The 24,924-nt window shown below is 58.7% G+C and overlaps 2 protein-coding genes across 2 annotated transcripts; both read right to left on the reverse strand.

The window, feature by feature from the left end:
• Positions 1 to 11,386: 11,386 nt before the first annotated feature.
• Positions 11,387 to 18,315, reverse strand: LOC136006864 (PDZ domain-containing protein GIPC1-like). The gene is given in 8 exon segments (XM_065664904.1): positions 11,387 to 12,266; positions 13,277 to 13,358; positions 13,681 to 13,701; positions 13,703 to 13,791; positions 14,233 to 14,413; positions 14,876 to 15,061; positions 16,742 to 17,058; positions 18,231 to 18,315. Coding segments are annotated over 7 exon segments (984 nt in total). The 5' UTR covers positions 17,015 to 17,058; positions 18,231 to 18,315; the 3' UTR covers positions 11,387 to 12,114.
• Positions 18,316 to 20,623: 2,308 nt separating this feature from the next.
• Positions 20,624 to 24,592, reverse strand: LOC136006865 (dnaJ homolog subfamily B member 1-like). The gene is given in 6 exon segments (XM_065664905.1): positions 20,624 to 20,948; positions 22,335 to 22,804; positions 22,807 to 22,865; positions 24,302 to 24,343; positions 24,345 to 24,423; positions 24,426 to 24,592. Coding segments are annotated over 6 exon segments (975 nt in total). The 5' UTR covers positions 24,520 to 24,592; the 3' UTR covers positions 20,624 to 20,717.
• Between the last annotated feature and the right edge of the window lie 332 nt (positions 24,593 to 24,924).

Here is a 24,924-nt window from a genome sequence, read left to right on the forward strand (position 1 = left end):
ACCTTGTGTGTCACCCTTGCAAAGCTCACTGTGTGCTGAAGATGAAGAGCAACATCTTTCACTCCTGGCTCTTTGGCTGTGGGAGCAGAGTTCAAATGTTCGTGCTTTACTCTGCTGTGCTCACCCGAGAGGAGGCACTGGAGATGTTGCATTCAGATGCACCGTTTCATTTCATTGAGTTTCATTTCTCCTCCTCGTCATTTTCTCTCCTCTTCTCTTCTCCAAAAATATCATATCATGTAATACCATATCATATCATATATCATATACCATACCATATATCACATCATAATGTATCATATCTTAGCATACCATATTGTATCATATAGCATATTATAGCATATCAGATCATACCATACTTATCAAAGCGTATCAGAGCATGTCTTCTCTGTCATACCGTACCGTATCGTACCTGACCACACCATACCAGACCATATGATATTATTTGATTCTATTTAATTTCATGTCATTTTCATTTCATTTCATTCCCGTTTCACGTCCATTTGATGGCATTTCATTTACTTTCGTTTCATTCTCCTCATTTCCTAACATATCTTGTATCATACCATATAACGTTACGTTTCATCATGTTGTATCGTGTTGCGTCATGTTATCACGTCATATCATATCATATAATTTCATTTCATTTCCATTTCATTGCATTTAATTTCATTATTTCTCCTCGTCATTTTCCCTCCTCATCTCCTCTCCAAAAATATCGTGTCATGTAATACCTCATTGTATCGTATCATATCGTATAATATCATACCATGTTATGTAACTATATTTTATTTCATATCGTATCACATCATGTTGTTTAATTTTTTTCATTTCATTTCCATTTAACGTCGTATCATTTTACATTATATCATAATTTCATTTCATTTTAATTTCCATTTCATTCCTTGTTGCATGATATCCTCTCATGATACAACAAATCATGTTATGTTTTATCACCAAATAATTTAATTTCATTTCATCCTCCTTCTCATCTCGTCTCATCTCAACTCCTCTAAACTTGTCTCATGACATAGCATCCCACCTCATCTCATTTGTCTGCTCTCTTCTCTTCATCTCTCCGAAAACTTATCATTTCATGTCATATCTTAGAATTCCATGACATTTCATTTCATTTCATTTCATTTCATTTCATTTCATTTCATTTCATTTCATTTCATTTCATTCTTCTCTCGTCTCTCGTCTCGTCTCGTCTCGTCTCCTCTCCTCTCACCTCTCACCTCTCACCTCTCACCTCTCACCTCTCCTCTCATCTCATCACTTTTCATCGCATCCCATTTGATCATTGCATTCCATTTGATCATCAAATCAACTTATCGGATCTCATCACATCAGATCTGATCTCATTTAATCGCATCGATTTGAATCACCTCATCTCATCTCACTGCATCACATCCCGTCTGGTCTGGTCTCATGTCATCACATCGCATGGAATTGAGTCAACTCATCTCATCCCATCACATCTCGTCTCATCTCATTCAATCACACATCATTCTCATCTCATCGCATCTGATCTCATCTCATCTCATTGCACTGTATCCCATCTGATCTGATCACACCTCATTGCATCAAATTGAATCACCTCATCTCATCGCATTTCATCTCATAGCATCGCATCTCATCTGAACTCATTGCACTGCATCCCATCTGATCTCATCTCTTCGCATCGAATTGAATCACCTCTTCTCATCTCATCATGTCCCACCTCATTGAATCTCATATCACCTCCTGTCATCCCATCTCGTCATCTCATCACATCTCATCGCATCTCATTGCATCTGATCTCATTGTGTCGCATGTATCATCTCGTATCATCTCGCCTCATCTCATTGTATCATCTCGTCTCATCGCATTGCATCTCATCTCATCACATCTCATCTCATCACATCTCATCTGAACCTGATCTCATCTGATCTCATCTCGTCTCAACTCATCTCATCACATATCATCACATTGAATCTCATCTCATCTGAATCTGATCTCATCTCATCTCATCTCAACTCCTAGTCGCATCTCAACACATCGCATCTCATCACATCGCATCTCATCTAATCAGAATCTGATCACATCGCATCTGATCTCATCTCATTGCATCGTATCCCAACTGATCTGATCGCATCTCATTGCATCAAATTGAATCACCTCATCTCATCTCATTTCATTGCATTTCATCTCACCGCATCGCATCTGATTTGATCTGAACTCATCTCATTGCACTGCGTCTCATCTCATCTGATCTCATCGCATTGAATTGAATCACCTCATCTCATCTCATCTCGTCTCATCTCATTGAATCTCATATCACCTGATGTCGTCCAATCTCGTCATCTCATCTCATCTCACCTCATCGCATCTCATTGCATCTGATCTCATTGCATTGCATCGCATCGAATTGAATCACCTCATCTTATTGCATCTCATCCCATTGATCCCGTCTCATCTCATGTCATCACTTCACATTGAAATTGAACTTCATCTCATCGCGTCTCATCTCATTGCGTCTCATCTCATTGAATCTCATATTAGCTCGTATCATCTCATCTCATCTCATTGCATCTCATCTCATCGCATCTCATCTCATCGCATCGCATCTCATCGCATCGCATCTCATCTCATCTCGTCTCAACTCATCTCATTGCATCTCATCACATTGAATAATTTATTTCTTTTTCACTTAATTTCATTCCATTTAATTTCTTTTCGTTTCATCCTCTTCGTCATTTTATCTCCTCTCCTTTCCTCTCCTGTCTCCTATTCTCCACTCCTCTCTGAAAATAAAATTCGTATCATATCATAAAATTTCATTTCATTTCATTTCATACAATGATAGAGTAATTTGGGTTGGAAAGGACCTGAAGATCATCCAGTTCCAGCCCCCCTGATATGGGCACGGACACCTCACACTAAACCATCCCACCCAAGGCTCTGTCCAACCTGGCCTTGAACACTGCCAGGGATGGAGCACTCACAACCTCCCTGGGCAACCCATTCCAGTGCCTCACCGCCCTAACAGGAAAGAATTTCCTCCTTAGATCCAATCTAAACTTCCCCTGTTTCAGTTTGAACCCATTACCCCTTGTCCTCTCACTGCAGTCCCTAATGAAGAGTCCCTCCCCAGCATCCCTATAGGCCCCCTTCAGGTACTGGAAGGCTGCTCTGAGGTCTCCATGAAGCCTTCTTTTCTCCAGGCTGAACAGCCCCAACATTCTCAGCCTGCCTCTATACAGAAGGTGCTCCAGTCCCTGATCATCCTTGTGGCCTCCTCTGGACTTGTTGCAGCAGTTCCATGTCCTTTTTATGTTGAGGACAGCAGAACTGCACACAATGCTCCAGGTGAGGTCTCAGGAGAGCAGAGTAGAGGGGCAGGATCACCTCCTTCGCCCTGCTGGTCACGCTCCTGTTGATGCAGCCCAGGATACGGTTGGTTTCTGGGCTGCGAGCGCACACTGCAGCCGCCTCATGTTCATTTTCTCATCGACCAGCACCCCAAAGTCCTTCTCCTCAGGCCTGCTCTGAATCTCTTCTCTGCCCAACCTGTAGTTGTGCCTGGGATTGCTCCCACCCAAGTGCAGGACCTTGCACTTGTCATGGTTGAACTTCATAAGGTTGGCATCAGCCCAGCTCACAAGCGTGTCCAGGTCCCTCTGGATGGCATGCCTTCCCTCCAGCATATCAACCGGAACACACAGCTTGGTGTCATCGGCAAACTTGCTGAGGGCGCACTCAATCCCACTGTCCGTGTTCAGGAACGAAGATGTTGAACAAGACCGGTCCCAACAACCAGCCCTGAGGGACACCACTCCTTACCAGTCTCCAGGCGGACATGGAGCCATTGACCACAACTCTTCGCATGTGGCTTTTCAGCCAGTTCTTTATCCACCGAGTGGTCCACCTATCAAATTGGTGTGTCTTCAATTTAGAGAGAAGGATGTCGTGTGGGACGGGGTCGAACGCTTTGCACAAGTCCAGGTACACGACATCAACTGCTCTACCCTTGTCCATCACTTCTGTGGCCCCATCATAGAAGGCCACCAAAATGGTCAGTCAGGATTTCTCCCCAGTGAAGCCGTGCTGGCTGTCACCAAGCACCTTGTTGTTTTCCGTGTGCCTTAGCATGCCTTCCAGGAGAGTCTGCTCCAAGATGTTGCCAGGCACTGAGGTGAGACTGACTGCTCTGTAATTCCCCGCGTCCTCCATTTTCCCCTTCTTGAAAATGGGGGTTCTATTTCCCTTTTTCCAGTCTTCGGGAACTTCACCTGACTGCCATGATCTTTCAAATATGATGGCCAGTGGCTTAGCAACTTCGTTCGCCATCTCCTTCAGGACCCTCGGCTGGATTCCATCAGGTCCCATGGACTTGTGTACGTTCAGGTTGTCAAGTTGGCCTCGAACCAGATCCTCTCCTACAGTGGGTCCAAGGTCTTCATTCTCACAGTCCCTGCTTCTGCCTTCCAAGACTTTGGTGGTGTGGTCAGAGCATTTGCCAGTGAAGACCGAGGCAAAGAAGTCATTCAGAGCCTCAGCCTTCTCCAAATCCAGGGTAGCCAGCTCTCCTGACAGTGTCCACAGAGGGCCTACATTGTCCCTAATCTGCCTTTTATTCACGACGTACCTATAGAATCCCTTCCTCTTCTCCTTAACATCCCTAGCCAAGTTTAATTCTAACTGGGCCTTGGCTTTCCTAACCTGGTCCCCAGCTTCCCCGACAACATCCCTGTATTCTACCCAGGCCGCCTGTCCTTGCTTCCACCTTTTATAAGCCTCATTTTTCCTCTGATGTTTCCTCAGCAGCTCCTTATCCATCCAAGGAGGTCTCCTGGCCCTCCTGCTGCACTTCCTTCTAGTTGGGATGCAGCACTCCTGAGCTTGTAGTAGGTGGTCCTTGAATATGAGCCAAGAGTCTTGGGCCCCCCCGCCCTCCAGGGCTATATCCCATGGAACCTTACTAAGCAGGCTCCTGAAGAGGCCAAAGTCTGCTCTTTTGAAGTCCAGGGCAATGAGCTTGCTACACGCTCTTCCCACTGTCCTGGGGTTCTCAAATTCGACCATCTCGTGATCACTGCATCCAAGGCTGCCCTGGAGCACCACATTCCTAACGAGCCCTTCCTGTTGGTGAGCACGAGGTCAAGCATGGCACCTCTTCTTGTTGGCTCCTCTATTACTTGCAGAAGGAAGTTGTCTTCCACACAATCGAGGAACCTCCTGGATTGCTTGTGCTGGGCCGCACCGTCGCTCAAACAGATGTCAGGGTGGTTGAAGTCCTCCATGAGAATAAGGGCCTGCGAGCATGAGGCTTTTCCTATCTGTCTGTAGAGTGCTTCATCCACAGGTTCTCCTTGATCAGGCGGCCTGTAACAGATCCCCACAGTAATGTCTCCCACGGCTGTTTTCCCTTTAACCCTGACCCACAAACTCTCTGTAAACTGCTCACCTGCCCCCAGAGTTCCATACTCTCCAGCCTATCCCTAACATAAAGGGCAACTCCCCCTCCCCGCCTGCCAGGCCTGTCCTTTCTAAAGTGCCTGTAAGCTTCCATTCCAACACTCCAGTCATAGGAGCCATCCCACCATGTTTCTGTGATGCCTATTATATCATACCCCCGGAGACGTGCACACATCTCTAATTCCTCTTGTTTGTTCCCCATGCTATGGGCGTTTGTATAGAGGCATCTGAGACGAGCTCCAATTGAAGCCAGCTCGTTGGCTGGAGCAGCCGGAATGTATGCACATTGTTCCTAGCAGTTATTATAGGTGTTGGCAACTGACTGGATGTGTTGGGATGGAATGATGCCCCCCTCCCCCAACACATCTAGTTTAAAGCCTCCTTGACCAGTCTGGCAAGCCTCCTACCAAAACCGCTCTTCCCCTTCTTTACCAGAGCAGCTCCGCCAGCCCCCAGTAGACCTGGCCTACTAACTTCAGTCCTATGTTCAAGACACCCAAACCCCTGACTATGGCACCACCCTTTTAACCATTTATTTGCCAAGGATGTTTTCATTAATCAAGAACGAAAGTCGGAGGTTCGAAGACGATCAGATACCGTCGTAGTTCCGACCATAAACGATGCCGACTGGCGATCCGGCGGCGTTATTCCCATGACCCGCCGGGCAGCTCCCGGGAAACCCAAGTCTTTGGGTTCCGGGGGGAGTATGGTTGCAAAGCTGAAACTTAAAGGAATTGATGGAAGGGCACCACCAGGAGTGGAGCCTGCGGCTTAATTTGACTCAACACGGGAAACCTCACCCGGCCCGGACACGGACAGGATTGACAGATTGAGAGCTCTTTCTCGATTCCGTTCTTAGTTGATGGAGCGATTTGTCTGGTTAATTCCGATAACGAACGAGACTCTGGCATGCTAACTAGTTACGCGACCCCCGAGCGGTCGGTGTCCAACTTCTTAGAGGGACAAGTGGCGTTCAGCCCCCCAAGATTGAGCAATAACAGGTCTGTGATGCCCTTAGATGTCCGGGGCTGCACACGCGCTACACTGACGGGCTCAGCTTGTGCCTACCCTCCGCCAGCAGGCGCGGGTAACCCGTTGAACCCCATCCATGATGGGGATCGGGGATTGCAATTCTTCCCCGTGAACGAGGAATTCCCAGTAACGGCTCCGAAGCATTTGGGCCTCCGTCCCCCGCTTTACTGGCCGCCTGCGGGGTACCGTAAACTCCATCTAAGGCGGCGCACCGCTGTCAACCAGGGCGGACGGCACTCCTGCGGCCAGGTCCTGCTTCCAGGCTCTGGGATTTAAGGACGATCCCGGCACCCCCCTTTGCCCACCAAAACCTGGGGTTTTGGGTGCTTTTGAGGGGCAAAAAGCGGTGGTTTGGGGATCAACGTGGGATCGATCCTCAGAAGGGACCTTGCTCCATGAGGATGCTGCTTCCGCCCCCTGCATCCCTCATCCTTGTGGTCCCTTGGGCACCTTCCTGGTCCTTTTGGGGGGCTCCCATATGCCTGATAGAGCCTTTGGGTGCCCCCCATCTGCTTCCATAGCCCTTTGGGGTCCCCCCATCCACCTTTGGGTGCCCCCCATCTGCTTCCATTGCCCTTTGGGGTCCCCTCATCCACCTTTGGGTGCCCCCCATCTGCTTCCATTGCCTTTTGGGGTCCCCTCATCCATCTTTGGGCGCCCCCCATCTGCTTCCATTGCCTTTTGGGGTCCCCTCATCCACCTTTGAGTGCTCCCCATCTGCTTCCATGGCTCTTTGGGGTCCCCTCATCCACCTTTGGGTGCCCCCCATCTGCTTCCATTGCCTTTTGGGGTCCCCCCATCCACCTTTGGGTGCCCCCCATCTGCTTCCATTGCCTTTTGGGGTCCCCTCATCCACCTTTGGGTGCCCCCCATCTGCTTCCATTGCCTTTTGGGGTCCCCTCATCCACCTTTGGGTGCCCCTGTCTGCTTCCATTGCCTTTTGGTGTCCCCCCATCCACCTTTGGGTGCCCCCCATCTGCTTCCATTGCCCTTTGGGGTCCCCTCATCCACCTTTGGGTGCCCCCCATCTGCTTCCATTGCCCTTTGGGGTCCCCTCATCCACCTTTGGGTGCCCCCCGTCTGCTTCCATTGCCTTTTGGGGTCCCCTCATCCACCTTTGGGTGCCCCCCATCTGCTTCCATTGCCTTTTAGGGTCCCCTCATCCATCTTTGAGTGCTCCCCACCTGCTTCCATTGCTCTTTGGGGTCCCCTCATCCACCTTTGGGTGCTACCCATCTGCTTCCATTGCCTTTTGGGGTCCCCTCATCCACCTTTGGGTGCCCCCCGTCTGCTTCCATTGCCTTTTGGGGTCCCCTCATCCATCTTTGGGCGCCCCCCATCTGCTTCCATTGCCTTTTGGGGTCCCCTCATCCATCTTTGAGTGCTCCCCATCTGCTTCCATGGCTCTTTGGGGTCCCCTCATCCACCTTTGGGTGCCCCCCATCTGCTTCCATTGCCTTTTGGGGTCCCCCCATCCACCTTTGGGTGCCCCCCATCTGCTTCCATTGCCCTTTGGGGTCCCCTCATCCACCTTTGGGTGCCCCCCATCTGCTTCCATTGCCTTTTGGGGTCCCCTCATCCACCTTTGGGTGCCCCTGTCTGCTTCCATTGCCTTTTGGTGTCCCCCCATCCACCTTTGGGTGCCCCCCATCTGCTTCCATTGCCCTTTGGGGTCCCCTCATCCACCTTTGGGTGCCCCCCATCTGCTTCCATTGCCCTTTGGGGTCCCCTCATCCACCTTTGGGTGCCCCCCGTCTGCTTCCATTGCCTTTTGGGGTCCCCTCATCCATCTTTGGGTGCCCCCCATCTGCTTCCATTGCCTTTTAGGGTCCCCTCATCCATCTTTGAGTGCTCCCCATCTGCTTCCATTGCTCTTTGGGGTCCCCTCATCCACCTTTGGGTGCTACCCATCTGCTTCCATTGCCTTTTGGGGTCCCCTCATCCACCTTTGGGTGCCCCCCATCTGCTTCCATTGCCTTTTGGGGTCCCCTCATCCACCTTTGGGTGCCCCCCATCTGCTTCCATTGCCTTTTGGGGTCCCCTCATCCACCTTTGGGTGCCCCCCATCTGCTTCCATTGCCTTTTGGGGTCCCCTCATCCATCTTTGGGTGCCCCCAATCTGCTTCCATTGCCTTTTGGGGTCCCCTCATCCACCTTTGGGTGCCCCCCTTCTGCTTCAATTTTTTTGCATCCCACAGAGCTCCAGAGCATCCCGTAGGGATTCAAATCATCCCGAGCATCCAGCTTCCAGCATCCAGCTCCCCACTGCCCCCGGCTTCTCGCACATCTGCGGGGGGTCCCTCATCACCCCTCACGGCCGCTCACTGCTTCATCGGGCAAAATAAGGGGGAGAAGGGATTCCAGCCATAGGGAATAGCCAAGGAGCAGCTCCCATCCCATCCCCTTCCCCATCCTGGATGCAGTGGGAGGAGCGCTCAGGAGAAGGCTGCTTCCAGCTTGACAGCCCTTGAGCCTAAGGTGTGCTGGGGCAGTGCTTTCCTTTGGGAAGCAGCAGGAATGGGAATCCTTCCCACCCCTCTTCTCCACAGAATGGGATGGAACGGAATGGGATGGAATGGATCATGGAATGGGTTGGGTGGGAAAGGAGCTTGGGATCATCCACTTCCAACCCCTTGCCATGGGCAGGGATGTAGAGCAGCTTGCTCCAAGCTAGCCTGCAGCACTGCCAGGGATGGAGCATCCAAACCTTCTCCATGCATCCCATTCCAGTGCCCCAGCACCCTCTTAGGGAATCCCTTCCTTATCTCCAGCCTGCAATTCCCTCTCGGAACCCACCACCCCTTGTCCTACGGCTCCAATCCCTGCTCTTCCACTCCCTTCCAGCTCCACCACGGATTGGTTCCTGGTGGTCAGAATCACGGACCTGGCTTGGGCCAATGCCGAGACCCAGAAATGTTGGATCCAGAAGGTCGTGGTCCGTGAGTATTACACCAAGGTCTCCAACAGCGTCGGCATCGCCTCGGTGGAGCTGGACCAGCCGGTGCAGTGCGGGCACCATGTGCAGCTGGCCTGCGTGCCTGATGCGACGTTCAGGTTATCCCAGCTCTCCGAGTGCTTCATCAGTGGATGGGGCGCGAGGGAGGCCAGGAGTGCCTGCCGGCCCCGTTGGCCTTGGAATGCTGGGCCATGGATTCATGGAATGGGATGGAAGGGAGGGTAAAGCTCATCCAGGTCTATTGGAGGTTGCTCCGACTGGGGATGGAGCATCCCAGCCTTCTCCATCTGACCCATCCCAGTGTCCCACCACCCTCATAGAGAGCAACTTCTCCTTATCTCCAACCCAAGTCCCCTGTTCCAGTTGGATCCCATCACCCCTCGTCTTACAGCTCCAATCCATGCTGAAGGTCCCTCTCCACACCCAAATGATGAAGGAGACCCCTTCCATCCCCATAGGGTGACAGTAGTGGTCCCCTCAGGCGTTGCCATGGCAACCCATCCCCATCCTCATCCTCTCCTCCTCCATAGGGTGACCGCGACGGTCCCCTCATGCACCGGGACAACCACACCACCTTCTTCTGGCTTGTGGGGCTGACGAGCTGGGGCCGCGGCTGCGCCAGGGCCAAGCAACCGGGGGTCTACACCTCAACGCAGCACTTCCACGAGTGGATCCTCTACCAGCTGGGGATGTTCCGCTCCGCGGGATCATGCTCCCATCCAGGAGACGATGCCGGCGCCCACGGCCTCCAGCATCAGTGGCTTCTGCTCCTTCCCATACCGGGTGCTGGTGGAATTTGCCACTCGGGTGCGGGAGTTGCTGCAGGCTCTAGGGGAGGAGAAGACTTGAGGAGCGGCATCGCTTGCTGTTGGCTCGAACGTCGATAAAGTTGCCTTCTTTTCCCATAGAGAGGATGCTTTGCGCGCCCACCTCTTCTTCTGGTCCATGGGGAGGGATGGGGGGGAGGGATGGAGGGCAGGGAACAGTGGGAAGCAGAAGCTGGGAATCAGGGAATCAGCCAGGTTGGGAAAGACCTTCAGGACCACCTGAAGTCCAATCGTTGCCCCACCATTGAACCATGGCATGAAGAGGGAGGGGGGGCAGCTTCCATTAGACCCAGTTGCTCCAAGCCCCATCCATCCTTCTCCATCCCACCCATCCCAGTGTGCCAGCACCCTCACTTCCTTATCTCCAACCTGAACTTCCCTGTTCCAGCTGGAACCCATCACCCCTCGTCCTATGGCTCCAATCCATGCGGAAGGCTCCTCTCCGCACCCGAAGGATGAAGGAGGACCCAACCTTCCATGGTTCTGCTTCGTTCCTGCTTCCAGGCTTGGGGTCTTCCATTAGGACCTCACAAACTTCAAGGCCATATCCATCCCAGCACCAAGAACCCATCCCAGCACCCTTTGGACCCATCCCAAATCCCAGCACTGGGGTCCCCAGTGCCAGGAGCAGGGACTGGGGCCAGGGCTCACCCTTGTCCATGTCACTGGGACCCCATCCACCCCTCATCCTATTAAGATTCCATAAAGACCCCATTAAGATCCCACGAGGATCCCATTAAGACCCCATTAGGATCCATTTAGGACCCCATTAATATCCCATTAGGACCGAATCAAGATCCATAAAGACCTCATTAAGATACCATGAGGATCCCATTAGGACCTCATTAATATCCCTTTAGGACCCCATTAATATCCCATTAGGATGACATTAGGACCCTTTTAGGACCCCATTAAGATCCCATTAGGATCCACTAAGCCAGTCCCAGCACCCGGGAGGGGGGTATCCCATTGGGTCTCTTCCATTGGGTGTCATGTGCGCCCCCCCAGACCCCCCCCGCTTAGTGAGTGTGCAATGGGGGGGGGGGGTGAGTGCACAATGGGGGTGCAAACCCACACCCCCCATCCTTGCCCCCCCCCCCAAATTCTCCTCTTTATGGTAAAATCACCTTTAGTGGCAGATATAAAAATAAGCCCCGGGGGGGGACAACGACACAAGACACCCCCCCACCCCCCGTAACAGGCCCCCCCCCCCAGTAGGGATGCAGTAACCGGGGTGGGGGGGGGTTGTGCTGTGCCTCCCCCCGAGGTAGTCAGTGCGATGGGGGGGGGGGGGTGGGTCAGTGACAGGCTCAGGTTGGCACCGGGGGGGGGCCTGTCTCATTGGGGCACCACAGGGCAGCTCCAGTCTCCCCACCACCATAGCAAAGCTCAATGGGGGGGTGGGGCGAACGACCCTCATCCATCACCCTGTGGGGGGGGGGGGGGGGGCATTAATGTTATGGGGGGGTCAATAAGGGGAGGGGGTTTAAGCTTCAAGCCCTAGGGTGATTTAGAGGGGGGGGCACCCTTAGGTCCATAGAGACCCCCCGTGGGTGGTCCTGGATGGGGGGGGGGGGTGGTCCCAGTCTCTGGAGGGGCCATGGTTGGAAGCATCCATTGGGAAGGTGCTAAGGGGGGGGTCATGGCAGGCCACCCCTCTCCAGCAGTTTGGGAGGGTTGGGGGGGGCCCAATTATGGGGGGAGGGGAGATTTGTAGTGGTCTTGATGGGGTTCACCCCATTGGGGATAGATCCACATGGAGATGGGGTCCACAATGAGGGGAGGTCCCCATGTCCCTGGAGTGGGGGCATCCCCATAGTGGGGGGGTGGGGGGGGCGCTCATCCGCGCCCCACTTTGGCGTCGCCGATGGCCCCCCAGACATCGAAGACGAACTCATCCGGGAAGGCGAAGTCCCCGAGCTGGGAATCCAGCGCCTGCGCCAGCGCATCCGGATCCGGAGCATCCCGGCCCAGCTCCACCATGGTGGCGGCTGCAGGGATACAGGGATGACAATGGGGCGGGGGGGACATGGACCACAGGGGGGGGGGGGGGGGGTGTGCCTGCATCCACTGGGGGGTTCCATGGAGAGGGTCCCATGAGGGAGCCCAAGCACCCATTGGGGGGGGTCCTTTAGAGGGGTCCATGGGGAGGTCGCAACACCCATTATGGGGGATTCCATGGGGGGGGGCCCATAGGGGATGCCAGCACCCATTGGAGGTCCCATAGGGGGTCCCATGGAGGGCGTCCCAGCACCCACTGGGGCAGATTCCATGAGGGGGGTCCCAGTACCCACTGGGGGGGTCTCATGGTGTGTGTGTGGGGGGGGGGTTCCATGGGGAGGGTACCAGAAACCATTACGGGAGGTCTTATGGGGGGGCCTTATGGGGGGGTCCCAGCACCCATTGGAAGGGATTCTATGGGGGAGGTCCCATGGGGGAGGTCAAAGCACCCATTGCGGGGGTTTCATAGAGGGGTCCCATGGGGGGGTCCCAGTACCCACTGGGGGGGGTCCTATGGGAGAGCCCATGGGGGGGTCCCAGCACCCATTGGGGGAGGTCCCATGGACAGGGTCCCATGGGGGGTCCTAGCACCCATTGAAAGGGGTCCCATGGGAGTGGGTCCCAGGGGACCCACTGGGGGGGTCCTATGGGGGGGTGCCAGCACCCACTGCGGGGAGTACCCTAGAGGGGTCCCCATGGAGGGGTCCTATGGAGAGTCCCATGGAGGAGTCTCAGCACCCACTGGGGGGTGTCCCATTGCAGGACCTCACTGATGGGGTGCCAGCACCCATTAGGGGGGTCCCATGGGGGGATCCCATGGCAGGGGGGTGCCCAGCACCCATTAGTGGGGGTCCCATGGAGGAGCCTCATGTGGGTGGGTGCCAGCACTCACTGGGAAGATCCCATGGACAGGTCCCATGGGGGGGTCCTAGCACCGACTGAGGGGGGGGTCCCATGGGGGGGTCCTAGCATCCATGGGTGCTATGGGGGGGGCTCTCACCCAGCTCGCTGTCCCGGATGCCCATGTAACTCTCCAGCAAATCATCCACCTTGGCCACCGCACGCTCCTCGAAGGCTGAGGGCTGGCGGGGGTGCACAGAGGGGTTCGGGGGGTCCCCAGTATGGGGGGGGCCCCCATGATGGAAGGGGTCAGGGATATGGGGGGGTCTCCATGATGGCGTGGGGTGGGATCAGGGACATGGGGGGGTCTCCATGATGGGTGGGGGTGTCAGGGATATGGGGGTCACCATGATGGGGGGGGTCAGGGATATGGGGGGGTCTCCATGATGGGGGTGGTCAGGGATATGGGGGGTCTCCATGATGGAGGGGTCAGGGACATAGGGGGGTCTCCATGATGGGGGGGACAGGGATATGGGGGATCCCCATTATGGGCAGGGTCCGTACCTGCTCCTCGAGGGTGGGGGGGGCCGTGGGCACGCAGGCGCAGGGTGCCCCGACCGGAGCCCATGGGGGTGCCCCCCCCCCGGCCCCCCGCCGCCCTTGGGGCGATCATGTCTGGAAGGGAAAAGGGGGGTGAGAGGAGGGGGAACCTCAGGGTGGGCGGGGAGCTCCGAACCAAGCCCTAACCCCCACAGAGTAGGGGGAGGAGGTGGGGGGGGGCTCCCATTTTCTGCCATTGCCTCCCACTGGGGCCGCTCCCAGTGTCTCCCACTAGGACCCCTCCCAGTGTCTCCCACTAGGACCCCTCCCAGTGTCTCCCATTGGGCCCCCTCCCATTGGGCCTCCTCCCATTGGGCCCCTCCCATTGTGTCCCATTGGGCCCCTCCCACTGGGACCCCTCTCACTGGGGCCCCTCCCTTTGCCACCCATTGGGACCCTCCCATTGTGTCCCATTGGCCCCCTCCCATTGGCCCCCTCCCATTGGGCCCCCTCCCACTGGGCCCCCCCCATTGCCTCCCACTGGGACCGCCCCCCCCCGGCCCCCCCAGCGCCCACCGAAGGCCCTGCGGGGCTCCGTGAGGTGCAGGGCAAAGCTCCGCCCGCGGGGCAGCTCCTTGAGCACTTTGGCCACCTCGAAGTGCCGGGCGCCCACGAGGCTGCGCCCGTCGATGGCCTCGATCACGTCCCCGACCCCGATCACGGGGATGCGGGCGATGACGCTGCCCTCGCGGATGCGCTGGGGGACACAGGGGGGGCTCCATGGGCACCCGCAGGCACCCAAGGGGGTCCCCATGGCGACAAAGAGGGCCCCAGGGCCACCCATAGATAGCCAAGAGATCCCAATGGCCACCCAAGATGTCCCCATAGAGCCCAGGAGGTCCCCATGTCCCCTAGGGCAGCTCAGGGACCACCTTTGGGTCCCCACATCCCTCCCTAACACCCCTTGGCCCTCACCTTCTCCATCCCCATCCCATTGCCCTGGCACCCTCTGATACATCTCCAAGGCTCCCCACATCCCCTGCGCCCCCTACAGCACCCATTGCTGTTCTCCATCCCCATCCCATTGCCCTGCTACCCTCTGATACATCCCCAAGGCTCCCCACATCCCCTGCACCCCCCCATAGCACCCATTGCTGCTCTCCATCCCCATCCCATTGCCTCTCTCCACCTGCCGCCCCACAGCGTCCCCCGTCGGCACCTTGATGAAGGCGTAGCCGGCGCCGTTGTCGGTGATGGTGAGCCCCAGCGCCTCCTCCGACTTGAAGACCTCGACGCGCTTGCGCTGGCCCCGCGTGTGCGCGAAGATGAAGTCCTCAAGGCCGATCTGGCCCCCCAGGAGCTTCTCCATGTCCACCTTGTGTGTGTTGAGCGTGCAGAACATCACCTGCAATGGGGCACAACGGCGACCACGGGGGCCGAGGCAGGCAATGGGGCACAGTGGGAGACTCAATGGGACACCCCAATGGGACACAATGGGGCAGCCCCATGGGACATGACAAGAGACACAGTGGGACACACATTGGGACACCCCATTGGGACACAATGGGGCAGGTCCCATTTGCCCCTCAGGTACCCCCCCAGCACCCCATTACCCCAATTGCCCCCAATTCCCCCCGTTGCCCCATACCCCCCATTCATCCCCATTCCTCCCATTCTTCCCATTCATCCCCCATCCCCCATCCCCCCATTGCCCCCATTCCCCATATTCCCCCAATTCCCCCCATTGCCCGCCATACCCCCATTTCTCCCATTCACCCCCATTACCCCATTCCCCCCCATTACTCCCATTCATCCCCATTCCCCATTCAACCCTATTCCCCCATTGCCCTCATTCCCCCCCGTTCCCCCATCCCCCCATTCATCCCCATTACCCCCATTGCCCCCCACTGCCCTCATTCCCCCCCATTACCCCCGTTCATCCCCATTCCCCCATTGCCCTCATTCTGCCCCATTCCCCCATTATCCCCATTATCCCCCATTGCCCTCATTCTCCCCCGTTCTCCCATTACCCCCATTTACCCCCATTTCCCCCATTCATCCCCGTTACCCATTCATCCCCATTCAGCCCTATCACCCCCATTCATCCCTATTACCCCCATTCATCCCCATTCCCCCATTAACCCCATTCACCCCCATCATCCCCATTCACCCCCATCATCCCCATTCACCCCCATCATCCCCATTCATCCCTATTACTCCCATTCATCCCCATTCCCCCATTGCCCTCATTCCCCCTGTTCCCCCATTCCCCCTGTTCCCCCATTACCCCCATTCATCCCCATCACCCCCATTCACCCCCATACCCCCATCACTCCCATTCACCCCCATCCCCCCATCACCCCCATTCATCCCATCAGCCCCATTCATCCCCATTCCCCCATCACCCCCATTAGCCCCATTCCCCCCCAATACCCCATTCATCCCCATCACCTCCATTCCCCCCCCATCACCTCCATTCCCCCCAATACCCCATTCATCCCCATCACCTCCATTCCCCCCCATCACCTCCATTCCCCCCACAGGACCCCATTCATCACCATTCCCCTATCACCCCCATTCATTCCCCCCCATCACCCCCATTCACCTCCATTCCCCCCACAGGACCCCATTCCCCCACAGGACCCCATTTCCCCCCACAGGACCCCCATTCCCCCCATTTGCCCCCATTCACCCCCATTCCCCACACAGGACCCCATTCCCCCCCATTCCCCCCATTTCCCCCATTCCCCCACAGGACCCCATTCCCTGCCATCACCCCCATTCCCCCCACAGGACCCCATTCACCCCATTTGCCCCCATTCATCCCCATTCCCCCCACAGGACCCCATTCCCCCCCATCATCCCCATTCCCCCATCACCCCCCATTCTCCCCCATTCCCCCCACAGGACCCCATTCCCTGCCATCACCCCCATTCCCCCCACAGGACCCCATTCACCCCCATTTGCCCCCATTCACCCCCATTCCCCCCACAGGACCCCATTCCCCCCCATCACCCCCATTCCCCCCCATCACCCCCATTCCCCCATTCACCCCCATTCATTCCCCCGCCCGTTCCCCGCCCACCTCTGCGGGGGCGATGCCGAAGGCGGCCGCGATCTTGCCGTAGAGCTCCCGGACGTTGCTGAACCCCTCCACGCGGCCCGTGGGGCTCCCGTGCGCCAGCTGCGTGTGGAACACGAGCCGCGGCCGCAGCGCCCCCGACCCGGGCCCGGCCCCGCCGGCCCCGGGCCCCGCCTCGGCCCCGGCCCCGGCCCCGGCCCCGCCGCCTCCCGCGGCCTCCTCCTCGTTCTCCACCAGCGGCGGCGGCTTCTTGCGGCGGCTCAGCCCCAGCGGCATCGGGGGCAGCGGGGGGGAGCGGAGCCGGAGGGGAGGATGGGGAGCTGCGGGGGGAGGGAGGGGTGAATGGGGGGGGTGGGGGGGGTATGGGGGGGAATGGGGGTGAGTGGGGTGAATGGAGGTGAATGTGGTGAATAGGGGTGAATGGAGGGGGTGAATGGGGGGGTGAATGGAAGTGAATGGAGGGGGTGAATGGAGGTGAATGGGGGTGAATGGAGGGGGTGAATGGAGGGGGTAAATGGGGGTGAATGGAGGGGGTGAATGGGAGTGAATGGGGGTGAGTGGAGGGGGTAAATGGAGGTGAATATGGTGAATAGGGGTGAATGGAGGGGGGGAATGGGGGTGAATGGGGGTGAATGGAGGGGGGTGAATGGAGGTGAATGTGGTGAATAGGGGTGAATGGAGGGGGCTGAATGGGGGTGAATGTGGTGAATAGGGGTGAATGGAGGGGGCTGAATGGGGGTGAATGGAGGGGGGTAAAGGGGGATGAATGAATGGGGGGAATGGGGGTGAATGGAGGGGGGGGAATGAATGGGGGTGAATGGAGGAGGGTGAAGGTGAATGGAGGGGGGTGAATAAATGGGGGTGAGTGGAGGGGGATAAATGGGGGTGAATGGAGGGAGGTGAATGGGGGAGGGAATGGAAGGGGGTGCACAGGGGTGAACGAATGGGGATGAATGGAGAGGAATGGAGGGCGGTGAATAAAGGGGAATGGGGACAATGGGGATAATGGGGGCAATGGGGATAATGGGGGCAATGGGGGGTATGGGTGGGCAATGGGGAACCCTTCGGGACCCTCCGCACCCCTCCGAACACCCTCGGGACCCTTCGGGACCTTCCGGACCCCCACCCCGAGACCCTTCGGAACCCCTCGGGTCTCTTCGGGACCCTCCGGACCCCTTAAGGGACCCCTTAGGACCCCCCCGGGACCCTTCGGGTCTCTCCGGGACCCTTCGGGACTTTCCGGACACCCCCCACCCCCCCAACCCCTTCGGAACCCCTCGGGTCTCTTCGGGACTCTCCGGACCCCTTAAAGGACCCCTTAGGGACCCCTTAAAGGACCCCTTAGGGACCCCTCAGGGACCCCCCGGGACCCTTCGGGACCTTCCGGACCGCCCCCCGGAACCCTTCGGACACCTCCGAGCCTCCCCGGGACCCTTCGGGTCCTTCCGGACCCCCCCGGCCCCCTTGGGCTCAGTCCCGGCCCCCCGCTCACCGCCGGACCCTCCGCCGGGCGCTGCAACCGGAGGGACACTTCCGGGAGGGCGGGGCCAAAGCGCCCCTTGACCAATCAGTGCCGCCGCCCCGCCCCGCTGACCAATGGGAGGTGGGTGTGGGCAGGAAAGGGCCACACCCCTCCAGCGCTCCGGGCGGTGGGCGCGCCCGGCCTCGCATTCCCTCACGGGTGGGGCCGCCCGCAGCCAATCAGGAGCGAGAGTTGCGAGTCCCCGGGGTGGGCGGAGCCGGGAATTGCGCCCCATGGCGGCTGGGCGGAACTACGGTCCCAGACCCCTTTGGGGGGGTCTCACCCCACATTTATGGCTCCCAAACCCTATTTTGGGGGTCCCAGACCCCATTTTGGAAGGCCCAGGCCCTATTCTGGGGGTCCCAGTACCCATTTGGGGGTCCCAGACCCTACTGGGGGGTTTCACCCCACATTTGAGCATCCCAGACCCCATACTGGGGGTCCCAGTCCACATCTGGGGGTCCCAGACCCCATTGGGGGGGTGCCAGACACCATTTATGGCTCCCACACCCCAATTTGGGGATCCCAGTCCCTACTTTGGGGTCCCAGACCCCATGGCAGGGGGTCCCACCCCACATTTATGGCTCCCATACCCCACTGGGGGGGGTCCCAGTCCCTGCTTTGGGGGTCTCAGACCCCATTGTGCAGGGGTCCCACCCCACATTTATGGCTCCCAGACCCCATTGTGGGGGGTACCAGTCCCTGCTTTGGGGGTCCCAGACCCCATGGCGGGGGGTTCCACCCCACATTTATGGCTCCCATACCCCATTAGGGGGGGTCCCAGTCCCTGCTTTGGGGGTCCCACCCCACATTTATGGCTCCCATACCCCATTGGGGGGGGTCCCAGTCCCTGCTTTGGGGGTTCCACCCCACATTTATGGCTCCCATACCCCATTGGGGGGGGTCCCAGTCCCTGCTTTGGGGGTCCCACCCCACATTTATGGCTCCCATACCCCATTGGGGGGGGTCCCAGTTCCTGCTTTGGGGGTCTCAGACCCCATTGTGCAGGGGTCCCACCCCACATTTATGGCTCCCATACCCCATTGGGGGGGTCTCAGGCCCCATTTATGGCTCCCACCCCCCCGTTTGGGGGTCCCAAACCCCATTTTGGGGAGGTTCCCCCTCATTTAGGGGCTCCCAACCCCATTTTGGGGTCGTCCCCCCCCAAAAGCTCACAGCCGGGGGCAGGTTTGATGCTTTATACAAAGCCACGAGAGTTCCGGCAGGAACAGCCCCTTTTCCGGGCGGATTCATCCCAAAGGATACGAGGGACCCGCCCCCCCCACCCCAGACACCCCCCCTTGACCCCCCCAGAGCCGCCCGCGGCCCCCCAACAACCCCCACTCAATGGGAGGTACCCCATGGATTGGGATGGGGGGGTAAAGGGGAGGGGAGGTGAGGGGATGCTGTGATGCCCCCCCCTCACCCCCAAGGGGGACCCCAAAGTGGGGGGTAATGGGGGGGAAATGATGGAGGGGAACCCCAAATTGGAGGGAGAGGATGGGGAGGACCCCAAATAGGAGGAGATATGATGGGGGGGGGAACAATGGGGGGAAAATGATGGGGGGGACCCCAAATTGGGGGAGGGATGAGATAAGGGGGGGGACCCCAAATGGCGTGGAGAATGAGCAAGGGGGAGGATGGGGCAGACCCCAAAGGGGGGGGAATGATGGAGGACCCCCAAATTAGGGGGAAGAAGATGGGGGGACCCCATAGAATTGGGGGGCAAGGGCATGGGGACCCTTATAATGGAGTTTGGAGACCCCCAAATCATTGGGCGGGGGGGCAGTGAACCCCATGATCCCCAAGTGGGGGACCCCAACCCCCCCCCCCCAGAGCACAGAGATGGGGGGGGACACAGGACAAGGACACCCCAAGGCCACCAGAGCAGAGAGATGGGGGGGGGACGACCCTAAGGACACCCCAGGACCTCATAGATGGGGCTGGGGGGGGGATGACCCCCAGGACCCTGATATGGGGGGGGACACAACACCCTAAAAACACCCCATGAGCAAGATGGGGTGGAGGGAACACCCCAAGACAGTGGATATAGGACACCCTAAGGACACCTCATGACCCTCAAGATGGGGGGGGGGATCCCCTAAGGACCCTCCAGGCCCCACTCTGTGATAGTGGGGGACCAGCAGGACCCCATAGATGGAGTTGGGGGGGGGGAACCCCCCCAGCACCCTCCATATGGACTCTATGATAGGGTGGGGGATCCAATAAGGACCCCTCAGGCCCCCCTCTGTGATAGTGGGGGACCAGCTGCACCCCATAGATGGAGTTGGGGGGGGAAGAACCCCCCCAGCACCCTCCATATGGACCCTATGATGGGGTGGGGGCCACCCCATGAGCTCCAATGGGGCAGAGGGGGCCCCCCATGCCCCTGCCCGGCTCTTGTTGGGGGGGGGGGGGGCTGGCCCCCAATGCCCCATGGTGGGGCGGGGGGAGGGGTCAGAGAGGCAGGATCTGCTCCAGGAGGCTCCGGGATGCTGGTGGGATCCGGTCTGGGAACTTGACCTCGAACTCGATGACCAGGTCCCCGCGTTGCTCTGGGGCTCGCGGTAGGGGCAGGCCCTCGCCCGGGATGCGCCGCTTGACGCCGGGCTTCAGGATGTCCTGGAATACCATGGGAATGGTGCGGCCGTCCAGCGTCGGGGTGTGCACCGTGCACCCACACAGAGCCTGCGGAGATAGGGATGCCCGATGGAGCCCAGCGGCACCCAGTGGAGCCCAGCAGCACCCAATGGAACCACCCGGCACCCAACGGAACCAACCAGCACCCAGTGGAGCCAACCACACTCAATGAGCCAACCAGCATCCAACAGAACCAACCAGCACCCCATGGAGCCAAACAGCACCCAACGGAGCCAACAGGCATCCAATGGAGCCGAAAAGGACTCAATGGAACCAACTGCACTTAACAGAGCCCAGCCGCACCCCATGGAGCCAACCACACTCAATGGAGCCCAGCGGCACCCACTGGGGCTGAATAGCACCCAACAGAACCAACCAGCACCCAGTGGAGCCCAGCAGCACCCAATGGAACTGAATAGCACCCAATGGAGCCGAGCGCACCCAGCGGAGCCAACTGACACCCAATGGAGCCAACTGACACCCAATGGAACCCACTACACTCAACAGAGCCAACAGCACCCAATGGAGACAAGAGGCATCCATTGAAGCCGACTGGCATCCAATGGACCCAACCGCAATCAACAGAGCCAACCAGCACCTAATGGAGCCAACCAGCACTCAACGGAGCCAACCGGCACCCAAAGGAGCCAACTGGCACCCGGTGGAGCCAACCGGCACCCAACAGAGCCAACCACCAGCACCAAGACAAACCCAACCTAAATGTCCCCACCATGACCAACTTTCAGCCACTACATCCCCACCGTGGCCAGAACCAATCTTCACCCACGACATCCACACCAAGACCTACCCAGCTCTGATATCCCCATGTAGACCAACCCAACCTTGACATCTCCACCATGACCGAGACCAACCCAGCCTCATCCCCCACCACAACCAAGGCCAACCCATTCCTGATGTCCCCACCATGACCAAGACTCAACCCAACCTTGTCATCTGCACCTTGACCAAGACCAACCCATCTTTGATATCCCCACCATGACCAAGACTCAACCCAACCTTTTCATCTGCACCTTGACCAAGACCAACCCATCTTTGATGTCCCCACCATGACCAAGACTCAACCCAACCTTTTCATCTGCACCTTGACCAAGACCAACCCCTCCTTGATGTCCCCACCATGACCGAGACCAACCCAGCCTCAATTCCCCACCACAACCAAGGCCAACCCATTCCTGATGTCCCACCACGACCAAGACTCAACCCAACCTTGTCATCTGCACCTTGACCAAGACCAACCCCTCCTTGATGTCCCCACCATGACCAAGGCCAACCCAACCTTGATGTCCCCACCATGAGCAAGACTCAACCCAACCTTGATGTCCCCCTCAGACCAATCCAGTCTCGCCATCCCCACCACAACCATGATCAACTGATCCTTGATGCTCCCCGCCACGATCCCAACCACAGACCCACCTCCCGGAGGCTTATCTTGGCCGGATACACGATGTCGGAGCCCTCCCTTCGGAAGACCCCATGAGGTTTGTCCTTGAGGACGAAGACAACGTCGGCGGGGATGTTGGTGGGGGTCTGGTCTCCCTCTTTGGGGAAGGTGATTTTGGTGCCTTCCTTCCAGCCCCGCTTCACTTCGATGGTGAGGATCTTGTCCTCGTTCCTCACCGTCTTCCCGTCGGGATTGAGGCGCTTGTGGGAGATCTTCATCTTCTTGGTGCAGCCGCTGTAGATCTCCTCGAGGGAGACCTTGAGGTCGTAGAGGACAGGGGGGTCCTGGCGGCGGGCGCCGGCCTGGCGGGCGCGGGGGAAGCCCACATGGAAGGTGGTGAAGGGCTCCTCGTCATCATCGTCGCCGTTGCGCTGCACGAAGAAGGTGTCGAAGGGGTTGCGGCCGTCGAAGAACTCGGCGAACATGGCGTGGGGGTCCCCCGGAAGGTGTACGTGAAGGTGGGGCCGTTGGGGACCCCCCCCGGGCCCGAGCTGGGGGTGCCCCTTTCAGACCTGGAACAGGGGGAGGGTGAAGGGTTGGGAAGGGGTGGGGAGGGGATGGGGGAAAGGGGATGGGGGGAAAGGGATGGGGGAAAGGGATGGGGGGGAAGGGGATGGGGGAAAGGGGATGGGGGGAAGGGAAGGGATGGAGGCAGTAGAGGGATGGAGATGAGAGATGGGAAGGAGATGGAGGGGAAGGAATAGAAGGATAGGATGGGAAGGGGATGGAGTGAGAGAAGGAAATGCAGGTTAGTGAAAGGAACCCTGTCAAATGCCGGCGTGGGGCAGGGTGTGGGGCTGGGTACGGAGCTGGCTGTAGGGCAGGCTATGGGGCAGGGCATGGGGCTGGGGCTGGGTGTGGGGCAGAGCGTGGGGCGGCGGCGCTGAGGGAACCGGTTCTACTCGGGTGCAGACGCTGCTGACGGCCCCAACAGGCCCCAACAGGCCCGGCCGGCTCCAGCACGCCCCAGGCTCCTGCCCCACTGCTGCCTGCTCCAACGGCCTGGCACCCAGCCCCACTGCCAGCCCCATAGCCTGCTCCACTGCTGCCTGCCCTACTGCTGCCTGCTCCATGGCCCGGCACCAGCCCCACTGCTGGCCCCATAGCCTACCCACTGTCAGGCCCATGGCCGATCACTGCCAGCCCCATAGCTGACCCACTGACGGCCTCATGGCCTGCGCCATGGGCCTGCACCACTGCCACCATGCTGCCTGCCCCATTGGCTGCCAGCCCCATAGCCTGCCCCACTGTCAGGCCCAGGCCTGCTCCACTGACAGCCCCATGGCCAACCCACTGATGGCCTCATGGCCTGCCCCACTGCCAGCTCCACTAACAGCCCCATGGCAGACCCACTGCCAGCCTCATGGCCTGCCCCACTGCCAGCCATAGCCTGCCCCATGTCAGGCCTAGGCCTGCCCACTGACAGCCTCATGGCCTGCCCCATGGCCCTGCACCACTGCTCCACTGCCTGCCTCACTGTCCGCCAGTCCCATAGCCTGCCCCAGTGCCAGCCCCATAGACTGCCCCACTGACACCCTCAGGCCTGCCCCACTGACAGCCCTACTGACAGCCCCATAGCCTGCCCCACTGTCAGGGCCAGGCCTGCCCCACTGCCAGCCCCATAGCCGACCCACTGAAGGCCTCAAGCCTGCCCCATGCGCCTGCTCCACTGCCAGCCCCACTGACAGCCTCATGGCCTGCCCCATGGCCCTGCACCACTGCTCCACTGCCTGCCTCACTGTCCGCCAGTCCCATAGCCTGCCCCAGTGCCAGCCCCATAGACGGCCCCACTGACAGCCCCACTGACAGCCCCATAGCTTGCCCCACTGTCCGGGCCAGGCCTACCCCACTGCCAGCCCCATGGGCCTGCCCCACTGCCACCCTCACGCCTGCCCCACTGCCAGCCCCACTGCCAGCCCCATAGCTCGCCCGCCGGCGCCGCCGCTCACCCTCCTCCCCGTACTTGTCGAAGATCTCCCGTTCTTGGGTCGCTGAGCACGTCGTAGGCCTCGGCCACCTCCTTGAAGCGCTCCTCGGCGCCGGGCTCCTTGTTCTTGTCCGGTGGAAGCGCAGCGCCTGCCGCCGGTACGCGCGGCGCACGTCCTCGCCCGAGGCGCCGCGGGACAGCCCCAGCGTGCGGTAATAGTCCTTGCCCATGTCCCGGCCCCGATCCCGTCCCGGCCCGGCCCCGGCCCCGATCCCGGTCCCGGCCCCGATCCCGATCCCGATCCCGGTCCCGGTCCCGATCCCGGTCCCGATCCCGATCCCGATCCCGATCCCGATCCCAGCCCCGACCCGGCCCAGATCCCGATCCCGGCCTCACTGAGGCGCAGCCGGAACCTTCCAGAGCCCGCCGAGCGCCTGGCCCACGCCCCCCCGCGCATCTGCCAATGGGAGAGCGCTCCGCCCCGCCCCTCCGCACGACTGCCAGTAGGAGAAAGCAGCGTCAGGGAGGGAGGCGGGCGATGGAGCGGGGTGGCGGGGCGTGGGGGGAGAAGGGAGGGGAGGAGGTTGCCAAGGGAAACGTGACAAGCCGCCATTGGTACCACCCCCCAACCCCCA

This window comes from Lathamus discolor, unplaced genomic scaffold, assembly GCF_037157495.1.
Source record: "Lathamus discolor isolate bLatDis1 unplaced genomic scaffold, bLatDis1.hap1 Scaffold_73, whole genome shotgun sequence".
Classification (NCBI taxonomy): Eukaryota; Metazoa; Chordata; class Aves; order Psittaciformes; family Psittacidae; genus Lathamus; species Lathamus discolor.